The sequence below is a fragment of the Accipiter gentilis genome, chromosome 22, assembly GCF_929443795.1.
Source record: "Accipiter gentilis chromosome 22, bAccGen1.1, whole genome shotgun sequence".
NCBI lineage: Eukaryota > Metazoa > Chordata > Aves > Accipitriformes > Accipitridae > Astur > Astur gentilis.
The window spans coordinates 26,391,498-26,403,429 of record NC_064901.1 but is presented as its reverse complement, the minus strand read 5'-3'; the positions used below and the strand labels follow the sequence as shown (position 1 = coordinate 26,403,429).

The 11,932-nt window shown below is 48.1% G+C and overlaps 1 protein-coding gene across 4 annotated transcripts in view; it reads left to right on the top strand.

Annotated features, from left to right (window-relative positions):
• Positions 1-9,677: 9,677 nt before the first annotated feature.
• Positions 9,678-11,932, top strand: part of LDLRAD3 (low density lipoprotein receptor class A domain containing 3) — a 120,878-nt gene continuing 118,623 nt past the window's right edge. For all 4 annotated transcript variants that reach the window (XM_049825980.1, XM_049825979.1, XM_049825978.1 and 1 more), the window contains exon 1: positions 9,678-9,776. In XM_049825980.1, the coding sequence (XP_049681937.1) occupies positions 9,743-9,776 (34 nt within the window). In that variant the 5' untranslated portion in view covers positions 9,678-9,742. The remainder of the gene's footprint in view (positions 9,777-11,932) is intronic.

Genomic DNA, 11,932 nt, shown 5'->3' with positions numbered 1-11,932 from the left:
ATGTACGTGGAGGATGAGCCCACGCTAAGTATTGGTGCAACATCTCATGCAAAACTGTAAGCGTAATATTTCATGGGCATTAGCACCAGCTTCTAAAAAACGAACGCATTGGGCTTTGTGGATGTTTTGTCTTCAGATCCAAATTTGCACTGGTTCTGTATGAAATTCCAAGCCAGTGAAAACTACCTTTTGTTTTCAGTTCAACTTTGAGGCACGCCTGCGAGCCGCTCAGGTCACCAGAGCTGCTTCGGATCCACCTGAGTTGATGCAGGGTGGTTCCTGGGTTTCTGAGTACCTGCTGCTGAGTGGGGAAACCCAAACCTTCCCTCGTGCAGGATCTTCACTTTCTGCACAAGGGGTTGTGCAGCCACAGGCAAAGAAACAGGGATCACTGCTGCTTTCTTCTGTATCTGTTCCTACACCTACTGTTAAACTGGTACCTTTCGCCCAGACTTAGCTTGTGCTGAGATTGGATTGCAAGCCTGCATAAGAGGAATAGCTTATCTAGCAGTGATTCTGTGGTGTTTCCCTACAGCCGTGAAGGCTGTACTTTGTCTCTCAAAGTCAGCTGGGTAGTCCTTCACCTGGTACCTTGCCATGCAACACCAGCTTCCTCTTGTTGTCCCACCATGTGTGGATGTGCGGCTTTGCACAGCGCTCTGTTAACTCCAGCTGGAGTATGGGCAAAGATGGCTTCTGTCCTAGGCAGTCAGACAGGAAAGAACATTCACAAACGTAAGCTGTCCTGTACTGTAACCCAAACCTGCTCCTTTCGTTGGACAGCAAGCGAGGAGGAGAGGTTTTTGCCGAGGGAGACATGCCGGCCAACGCTGCGCCAGAGGGATCTGCTGGCTGGCGCGATTCAGGTGCCACTGGAGCTGCTGGGATTTGGATTTCCATTCTGGTTTGTGGCACAGTCATTCATTTTGCTGTTGGCCGTGCCGATGCTCCCAGCAGCCTCTGGACCTGAAAAGCCCTTTGTGCTTCTGGCAGGTGAAACAAATACCAATGCATGCATAAGAGAGGTCACTTTGGATTTCCATACAGACAGGTTTTCCTTTTTTTTTTTTGTTTAATGAGATTTCAGGACAGAGTGAGGGAAGGTGGCTGATAGAACATTATTATGGAGCTTGTAATTGCTTACACAGCTTTCTAACCTACCTGTATTAACAAAAGTGTGATGGAAGAGAGGCAAGGGGCTGGCTGCTCTCTGGAGCGTGGTAGGGAAGGGCAGGAATGCATACAGGGGTGGAGAAGGGCTCTTCTGACATTGTGTGTGTAATCTAATCTAGGCCATAATAATTTCCTACTGGCTCAGCATCACTCACATCATTAGCCTAACACTGAAATTAGATCTTGCCTGTCAGTGACATTTGCTTTCCTATCTGGACCGTCTCTGTACTGCAGTGCTTCCTGGCTCAATTCATGTGGGACCAACAATCCCAGTTATGTCAATCCAGACGTAGCAGAAAGCTTTTACTGAGCACTCCCTGCAGACCAGGGAACCCATCAAAGTGAGCGTTTCAATACGCCATTGCTCTCTTGTGTAAAATAAGAACAACTCCATGTTAAAACCTGGGGTCTTATTCCCTTCCAACTCCCTGTATTGATCACAAATAAATGAATAGCAAATACTAAGAAGGTACGTGAAGCATATCCCGTCTCTAAACCCATACTATATCTATGTCTATACTGGGTGCAGTCCAGCTGAGACAACTGAGCTGGTGGGCCAGATTCATTCAGCTGTTGCTTCTCTTCCTCTGTTTGGCACTAGGAAATACAGATGCAGTATTTCTGGCCCCTGCATCATACCTCTGGTCGTAAAAGCTTGTGCTGTGATCTTATATATTAAACATGGGTTAGACAGCACATTTCTTGGTTAAGAAGATTCCAAGTGTTCAGAAGTTGTGGCACGGAACCGGGAGATGCGCGTTCCTCAAATCAGGGCTGCCAGAGCCACTGCACTGACAATGCTGCAAACACCAAACTTTTCCCTTTTCCCCATGCACCCCAAATGACACGTCATTAAGAGGTCCTTGCAATAACCAGCAAGTTCTTTGCACTTCTGAAAGCTAGAGAAACCTGGACAAGTTCCTGGGGGAGGGTCATAAATGTCTACTGAGCCTCTTCTGCTTCCCAGGGTGCAAACTTCTCACCGCACCCACTACCTCGTGGGGGGGGAGAAGGGATCCGAGCCCCAGTTTGAGCACCCTCGCTTGCCCCAGGAGGGCTCCAGCTCGCAGGGTGCTGGCTCTGGAGCCGTAAAGAGGACGCGCTTCACGCCAGGCACAGCCAGTCTGGGGTCTGACTGTCAATGTATGAGCTGTCACACCAGGGGGGAGGGGGGGATTCATCTCTTAGCTCCAGCCATTTCCAGTGCGGTTGTTTCCACTACAGCCAGACATTGTGGGCTTTTTTGTCATTTGATGGAGACAAATAGGCTTTTCTGGTGATTTAGCTCATCCTGAAGCAGAGGTTTAAAAAGTCAGATGAACCCTGGAAGTGCTTTCTAGGAGGACATTATCCTTGAACAGCTTGCGGAACATTGGTCATTGAAAAGAGTGAATTTTGGACAAACTCCAAATTCCAGATTACCATTTAAAAATATAACATTTTAAACAAACATTTTAATGTAAGCAAACATTCAATTTACCCTTGTTAGCAAACACAAAATGACTTAATTCACAGTCTTTCAAATACCAGCCAGGTTCCCAGTTAGGAACTGCAAATACCATATAGACTATCTTCTCCTGACATCTTGTCGCCTTGCATTTCAGGAGGGCTTAGAAGAGATAAGATGGCTTCCTTTCTTCACCTCTTACCTAATCACAAAGTCCTTTTGTGGTCAAGACCATTTTTAAAGGTGTCTGATTAAGCACCTCAGGGTTTAATTCCAAAAGAATTAATTTAAGATCTGGCACTCAGAAAATTCAGTTTTAGCTTAGGTCTTATTTTCCTGTGAAGGTTTTAGGATCCTGGCTACTCCATTCCCTCCCACCTTATATTTTTAATGACTTGCCTGCTTCTTGTTACATTTCCTCTACCCTGTATACAAAGGCATCAGTGTGAGATAGCACCAAATATTTGGTGAAAATATATTAAAAAATAAATTCCCACATATGCACATAAAAGGAGGCTTTCATGATGTGTTTTTTTTCATGACCTGGAGCAAAAGAGAGGCACTCTACTTTTAAAATAGGTGTTAAACCAAAGGCATGAGTTAAACTCTCAGACCTTCAGGTGGCATAGACACCATAGGTGGTGTAATATTTTACTTTAGCTGAGGATTTACACGTGTAATGTAGTTTTATGGCATTTTCCTGCAAATTACAGCAGATTTTCATCATCAAGACATATCAGTTTGACTTCTGTTATTTATTTGTTAGAACCTCTTTAAGGGACAGCTGGAGCTAAACTGCTGTGATCCTACTAGGGGATATGTATTGATCTGGGCATTCATTTATTGATTGTCTACTTTACTGCCAAATAATCCTCTCTGTTTGCTTGTCTTCATCTACTTTAGATTCTGGAAGCAGCCTGGAAATTTCACACACTGCCCATTACATTAATGGAAAGTATTGATATGCTAATTGTCCAGGAGGTGATCGGAAGACCTGGGGACAACGTAATCATCTTGCTGTTCTACATGCTGTCTATGATTACTTATTTTGAAATCATAAGCTGAAAATATTGACGTGTTAGGTAATGAATAAAACTCACATCAAAGAAACAAAATTACTCTTTTAATTAAAAAAAAAAAACCTGCAAGTGCAATGGATTTCTAATGAGTCCCTCCAGAAAACAGAAGTATTCAGAAGGTCAAGTATAATAAAACCGTGACCTGAGTGAGTGAGGGGTGGGGGGTGAGGAGCTTGCAAACAAGAACTCATCTGGCTTTGTAGCTAGAGAACTGTAACTGTAGAATTGCCTAATTTATATGTACATTTATAAATATGTAAAATGGAAAGTATGCAATTTTTTGGAAAGTGCTTTTATTTTGCAATTGAATCTGCTAGTGTAGCTGTGTGCCACACAGCTGCGTGCCACCTGAGCAATACAAAGCAGGGGTGGCATTCTGCACTTTTTCTGTTATCAGGGAAAACGTAGGCGTCACCCGGTAATACTCGCAAGCTGCTGTCATGGTGGGCAAAACGATGAGCTAAACCCCTTGCCCTGTTGTCAGGCTATGCCCTAGGACATGCGGCTACCACTGTGGCATTACAGCCTCCTACCACAGCTTTGGCAGCAGGGGAGAGCTCAAAACCAAGTGCATCCCGTTGCACTAACAGTAGAGCAATCATGCACCACCACCGATGCAGTTTGTGCTAAGGAAGGGCACTATTCCCTGAAATTGTGAAACCCAAGGTTAAGCATGTGGCACAAAAAAGAGGAGGAGAAGGATTTTTGCCCCCAGTCCCCAAATCACAAGTGAAGGGTAGATAGGGGTAGGTGGAGGAAGTCAAGCAGTGATGGGCTAGAAAGAGCAGACAAGGGTCTAAACATGCTCTCGGATTGTGGGGTGGTCTCCTGGAGCACAGCGTGGCAGTCCCTTCACTGCGGGACAGCGAGAGGCACCAAGGCAGGGGACGTAAGGATTTACTTTGGAGAACAGTCCCACGTCGCCCAGGATGTGGACAAATTGACCTCGCAAGCCTTTTCCAACTCTGATTTCTGAGTCCCAAGCAGAGAACGACGTTTAGAGCCGCAGCTCAGCCCAAATGGGAGCTGCGTAGCCAGGGGGTCTTTGCAGACTGTGCAAAGAAAAAGCCGAAAATGAATGGGCCAGACCTCCGGGGCCTTCCCCTTCCATAGCACTAGGACAGAAAAGCCAGCGGCTGTTGTAGAACAAGGAGGTTTTGCGCATTTTCTAATGTGCTGAGCCCACAGCCTGGCAGGAGAGGAGGAAGAGGATTTAACACTTAAGCTAGTTTAATTTGTAGAAGCAGAACATCCCAGATTGAGTCCGTCATAACATACTCTTTCGGGATGCTCATTAAAACCCTTTTTGCACCCAGAATATAGAGTAGCTCAAATCCGCAGAGACCAGTCCTAGCATTAACCATCGGCGTGCCTCGGGCGGCTGTGAGGAGCGAGCTCCGGGGAGCACGGAGGCAGGTCACGGCGGCTGAGCAGATGCCTGAACCCAAGCCTGGCACTTCTGGAGCTGAGGAAAAGTGCATTAGTTTGCCCAAGTGCTTTCTGTCGCTGCAGGCTCTGGAGCCCACGGTATGCAGGGGTCAGGGGAGCCTTGTCTCGCTCGCTCTGAGCTCCATTTCCAATTTGCCTTTTCGTGAAAGCTGCCAATGTAATTGCACATGTCTGAGAACTGTTCCTTACTTTTGATTTGATCCTTATGTTTTCAACTGGCACAGCGATGAGGACCACATCAATGCGTACAGCTAATAACCCTTTACGTGTTGTTATGAGAGAAACACACGAGTGATACGAGGGAATCTGAATGCCTATTATGACTCCTCCTTTGAAAACTGATCTCTGACTCTGTTTTCTAAAGAGAATAATGTTCCAACAGTCAGGATTGCTTCAAGCTTGATTGCAGAACTAAAGATCAAAACGTTGCAAAGCCATAATGGAGATGAATTCTAATGGATAGATGGATATAGGCTGATATGCTAATATACCTGTTTAACTTGATAGATGTTAATGATGATGACAAATTTATAAATGTATTTGGATCTACATTCATCATTTTGCTGCAATATATTAAAAATTGGATTATTATTATTTTGAATCCATCAAAAAGCTGTTGCTAAGCACAGCTCCAAACTCCCTGGTTTGCTAAGTGGCAGTTCAGTCATATACAAAATATTGCAATATATTATTACAAATTTTTATCCTTAATTAACACAGTCCTGACTTTTCATCATCATCAATCCTGTCACTGGGCATGACACATATAAATGACTAGAATTAAATTTTTTTCAGAGCACTATTTCCAGATTGAAGCCAGCAAATTTAGATTGCATCTAGAGACATTACTGCATTTTGCACTTTTGCCTCAAAGCAGTGTGAACTCCCCAAAAAATCAACTTCTAGCTTATAATAATGATTGGGAAATTCAATGTGAGTTGTATACTGAGCTGGTTAGATACGAGAAATGAAAAACCTGAGCTTCAGCTTACAATGTGGTGAGCACTGGTAGCGCCTAGAGAGGTCGGGTTCTCTTGGAGATGGAGATCCTCTGCTATGACCTTACGAATAATCCTTTGTCCCCCGGAGAAAGAACCGGCAGGTCTGCCAATATGAGTTGAAGACACTCCATCATCTGCAATAACCTCAAAAGAGCACTCCTTAGGTTAATAATTGGCAGAGATGAGTTTCAATGAACATCTGGATAATTTTTTTCATAGGAAACCCTTTACGTTATTGGCTATCTTTCATCTGGGCATCTCAAAAGAATATGTAACCAAGAAGGGGTTAAATCCCACAATCCTGGTGGCAGGTTTGCGTTACAAAGATTAAATGCTTGCCCTTTGGCAGTGTGGTAATACGGAGAGAGAACTTTATGCCAAAGCCAGATATCCTCACACCTATTCTTGTACTGTCATCAGACACCCAAACTTTGACATGCAGTTTGCTGAAAGAGCGCCTGATTTATTCACAGATTTGCCACAAAGAAATTCCTAAGCAGAACAGAATACAGCTGTGATGTGGATGGAGACAAAGACTGTGTGTGTCTTGCACCTAATTCAGCACCCACACAAGAGAGTACTCACGCAGGGCATCCCCAACCTCCTTAGTACTTCTATTACAGCCGTCCCTACTTCAGCTTCCCTGAAGCCACATGCGACCTTCCTGTGGAAGAGCGCAACTACGTGAGCCGCGTGGATGTTGCCGTCATATGCAGTTTTATTAAATGCTGTTTGATGTTAGGAGATTGGGATGTTTATAAATTAGAGGATATTGATGATTTCATTTCAAGATAGGGCAGGAGGTGAAACTGCATTTGGAGTTAAAATCCAGCAGCAAAATCCCACATCTTTTAGAGTAGTGAAGGAAGTGCCAGAAACTTTGGCTAGTAGCAACTGTGCTAATACAAAAGAGCCTTCTCTGATGAGCTTGGCTCTGAAGAAAATTTCCCTCTCTAGCCCTTAGCCAAAGTGCACAAAGCTAGAATAAGTCACTTTCTCGTAATGGATCCTGCCAAGATCAAGGCCAAGCACAGCTCTTCATTCCTCCAGCATAATTTACTATGAAGCTAATAGAAGCAAGAAAAGAACCTTTTTTTCAGAGTATATTCCTTGTTTGTTCGGATCATCGGCTAGTACCCTGCATTACTGGTAGCCATGCAGAATCTAGCCACGTTCTGAGCAACCTGAAATTGTTGACTTATCCTTGCAATATCTTTGTGGTGTAGATGGCCTGTAGTTTCATCAAGAGTCAAAGCATGGGCCGACAAGAGCTACTTGCTCAAGGCCACACAAACTCTGCAACAGAGCTCGGATCACTTCTTGCTTCCAGGTACAAAACCAGAAATCTGCCCCGGTGATATGAAGGCAGTTCGTATGAGGGTAAAGTGAATAAGAATGCATATTTTTGACCTGAGGTGTGTGGTCCCACTCAGTCACAGACACTCAGACCTCTTGTTTGCTGGCTAATGTAGTTTGAAGTTTGCTGCTCTTCACACATACCCACTCAGAACTGACAGTGCACCTACATGTAAGATAGCTGGAAACAGGATTTAACTAGAATATAGGATAGGCTGTAGTGATCAAACACAGGGCTCAGCTATACTTGGCCAGCCCCTTTCATCCCCTTTTCCCTTTGTTTTCCCATGTTTTTTCCTCCTTGATCCACCTCAAACCTTCCCTCTCCCCTCCTTTGGTCTTTGCCCTAAACGTTGTGTAGTAAGTCTTGCACATTCCCAAAATGCTGCTTCCATTGCATCCCTTAATGTGTCCTCTACCTTAGGCAATAACCACCTTTAGTTTGCAAGGCATCTGTCTGGGAGACAGTTTCTTGGTTGACTTATCCTGGCAGGCTTCACACCAGGTAACAAGGTGTAATCAGTCCTCCCTGATGTGCTTGGGAGCAGCCAGTGTTGCGTGCTCCGTTTTCCCTGATGAGATTACTGACGTTTCTCCGCCTTTGTTCTCCCTGCATCTTTGTGTTTACAGGGATTAGGCTTTTAACCACGTAACCCAACACCCACCGGGTAACGAGGAATCGCGCTGGACCCTTTATCCTGTGCTGACTAAGAAACCGAGCTTCCCACTTCATCTTTTAGCGAACTAGATCTTGCTTTTTGGTAACTGCTGAGAAGGCACCCATCCACCTTGCCTTGTCTCTTAATGCCTATGGAGTCAGGGCGAGTTGGCTGGAGCCCACTGACTGGCGAGATGGGTCACACTGGGTCGACACGCTGGGAGCCCAGGCAGGAAGGGCAGCAGCGGGGGATTGGTGTCCTGGCTGGCGGAGGAAATTCCCACAGCCACATCCCTCAGGGGTCAGAAACCGCTCCTTCATCTCAACCCCCCTTCTGGAAACTAGTTTCCAAGCTGACGTCCACATGGGAATTAGCTATCAGGGGTTAAAATACTGCTAAAGAACTGACAGAAGCTAACTCTAGATACTCAAATAAAAGCCTTATTTGAAGTAAAAAATTAATTTCATCCTTCCAAGTGATATTAAATCCTTATCAATAAATCTCCTCAAGCTCTCCTGATTGTATGGAACATGAATTGTAAGAATTCTGCTTGAGACAGTATTTTTGCACAGATTAGCTGAGCACAGTTTTAGAAATCATTTGGCAGCTTTTTAGTGTTACAAACTAGCTTTAATTCTTAGCTAAAATACCTTCTGCGCTAAGCCTTCCTCTTCAGCTACTGTGTGCTGCAAGCTTTTTAGAGAGTTAAACTTCATTCTGTACACATGTAGATCTACTTACGTACTTGACACACACGCAGGAGAATGCTTTACAACCAAAAGGTACCCCTTAACGAACGGGCAGCGATTTCCCCATAAAAGCAGAACGGCTCACGCGCTAACGTGGGTTTCTTCAGCCCTGGCCACCGCATACTGGAAAATAACGCTCCTTGAATCGAGGCCCGCTCCTCCCCCCACTGAAGCCAAGCGGGATGAGGATTGGGCCCCTCGACCCAGAAGGCAATTCACGTTTCCTAGAGCTTTACCAGGGTGTTAAATCCCACGGGCTACAGGTCCCGCGGACTGGCCGTGACGCAGATGCCTGGTGTCTTCCAGTCGGGGAACGAAGCGGGGAGGCCCGTGCCTCTCAGAAGGCGGCGCGGGAGCCTGTTTGAGAGCAACGGCCCCCCTCCTCACCGCGGAAGGGGCAGGGTGGGCGTCTGGGCCCCTCCCGAGGGTGCAGCCCGCCCGCAGGGGCGAAGCTCGGACCCCAACTCCTGCCGGCCTCGCCGAAGGGCTCCCGCCTGCTGCCGCACGCCCAGCGGAGGGGCGGCTCGTTGCGTGACGAGGCCCCGAGCCCGGCTGCGGCCGTCTGACCGGCAGCCCGCATGAGGCGGCGGCGGCGGCGGCTCTCGGCGCTTCGGCCGGTCCGAAGCGGAGCCGTGCCACCCCACAGCCCGGCCCGGGGCGGCGGCGGGTGGGCACGACGGCCCGGCGGGAGGGGCGGGGCGGGGCGGCGGCGGGCCCCGCCCCCGCGGCCGGCCCCGCCCCCAGCCCGCCCTCGTCGCCGCTGCCCCCGGCCGCAGGCTCGGTCGAGGGCCGGAGCGGCGGAGCGGAGCCCGAGTTCGGCGGAGCGGCCATGTGGCTGCTGTGGCTGCTGCTGGGCTCGGCGGGTGAGTGAGCGGGCCGAGCTGCCCCGTGGAGCGAGGGGGCGTGCTCGGCTCGGCGGAGGAGGGCGCCGGGGCCTCCCTGCCTCCCCTCGGCCGCTCCTCGCCGGGCCGGGCCGGGGACGCCGGCGCCGCCGCCGGCCTCCGCTCCCCTCCCCTCCCCTCCCCTTCTCGGCTCCTCTCCTCCGCCGGCCCCGCGGATGGCTTGGCCGGGCCGGGCCGGGCTGCCGTGCCCGCGGCGGGGGGGCGTACGCGCGTCCCCGTCCCCTCCCGCCGCTGGCGGCGTGCGCGGGGTGGTCCCGCCGCGTGGGGGGGCCGGCGTCAGGCGAGGCGGCCGGCGGGGGGGCAGCGGGGCCGGGCAGGGGGAGCTCGGCCGCCGACGTGCCGCCGGGCCGGAGGGGGCCGCGGCCCGGGCCGGGCCCCATCTCCCACCCGAGGCCTCTCCCCGGGCCGGGCCGGGCTGGCGCGGCCGCGGCGGGCTCCGTGCGCCCGAGTGGGGCTTGGCTGGGGTGCGGAGGGGGGTCTGCCGCCTCTTCGGTCGCGCTCGTCTTTGCAGGGGGTCTCTCTTCGCCCCCACCACGGCGGTCGGCGTGTGTCTGTCAAAGTCGGGGAGCGGGTGATGTTCTGTGCAGCTTTGCTGCAGGTGTGAATTATTTCGGCAACATGATCTGAGCGGGCGCTTTTCCAGGCAGTGTAAGTAGCCCGGCTGCGTGCTGCTGCGTCTGTTTCCGAATTGCGCCTTGGCGATGAAGTGATGACACGCAGTGGGTAGAACTCCGATTATCGAGTTCGATCTCTTTTTTTTTTTTTTTTTTTTTTTTTTTTTTTTTCTTTTCCAAATAGAATTTGTCATGAAGAACTGACAGATTTCGCAGCTTTCTGTGACAAAAGTTTGTGTCGAGTTTGGGTAGGAAGGAGGAGAAGCGTAGTAGGACTTGCGCTGTTTTGAAATTACATAACTGCAAACTTCAGCTGTGACGCTCATAAGTCTTGTATAGGTTTGGGTGTCTCTGCAAAACTGTTTCAGAAGTTTCTTTTTTGGAAAGCTTCGGGCAAAGCTTATGTTTGTTTATCTGGATCGTGTTGCCTTCTTCCTTATTAATTTTTATTTTACTACAGTACCGTTGCCAAAATGTCACCTCGTTATTTGTAGCAAGGTATACGTTTCCATGTGTTGAATATATTTGCTTGTAATATCACCCCTGGATTAACACGGAGGGTTCCATGCTACAAGATACTGATCTCCACATGTGAAGGTTTCCCAGCCACCCACCCACAGGCCATGTTCCTGCTCCACCTTGGCCTGGGGGCAGCAACCAAGAAGACCTGGTTCTCATGTGGAAGTTAGTACTTCAGCTTTTCGACTGCAAACTGCCATTCTTGCGCAACAGTTACCCTGCAGTTATTTAACCAGAGGCTCTGGCTTACTTTGGGGCAGATTCAAAGAGCTTTCGGAAACTTTTTTTTTTTTTTTTTTTTAAAATGTGTCCTGTTTTTCTTTTGAAGAATAAAGTATAGGGTCTTTGGGGATTTGTTTTTTAAATGTTGCTTCCTCTGTGTATTTTGGCACTCCTGCAAGCTTCCCACAGGGAAAATTAGTTTGTCTCTGCCTGGCCTTCACTCTGTTTTGAATTTTGGTTCCGATAACTCCTGAAAATACTTCTTTTCCTATTGAGTCCTTTTTAGGTACGGATGGGAAACCTTGAAACCCTGGGGATCAATTTCAGTTAACGGAAAATAAACACTGTGTAGTGCCTCTGTCTAAACAGTTGTTCTGTTAGCGTGCAGAAGTAACTGTTGACTTGGATTGTGTCGGTGCAGATTTGCAAGGCAAAGTTTGATCTTTCATTTGCATCTTTATTCTTAATATTACAGTTGGATCAAATAGTGCTTTTGATCCTGAAAGACCTTGTCTGCATGGGAAAGTTTTTATCTTGTTATGATATATAGCGTGAACTTACACTGGGCTGGTTTAATTTCAGTTTGTAACTGCAACTGGTAGTTGATCAGAAAGAGACTATTGATCTGAAGCTTTAAACCTCTGTTTCCCACACAGGAGCTCCCTGATTCCCTTGCTTTCCTTTTTCCAGTCCCCGCCTCATTTCAAGTCTCATCAAGCTCTCAGGTGTGTGCACACACGTGCACACCCAGTCTCTTTCATG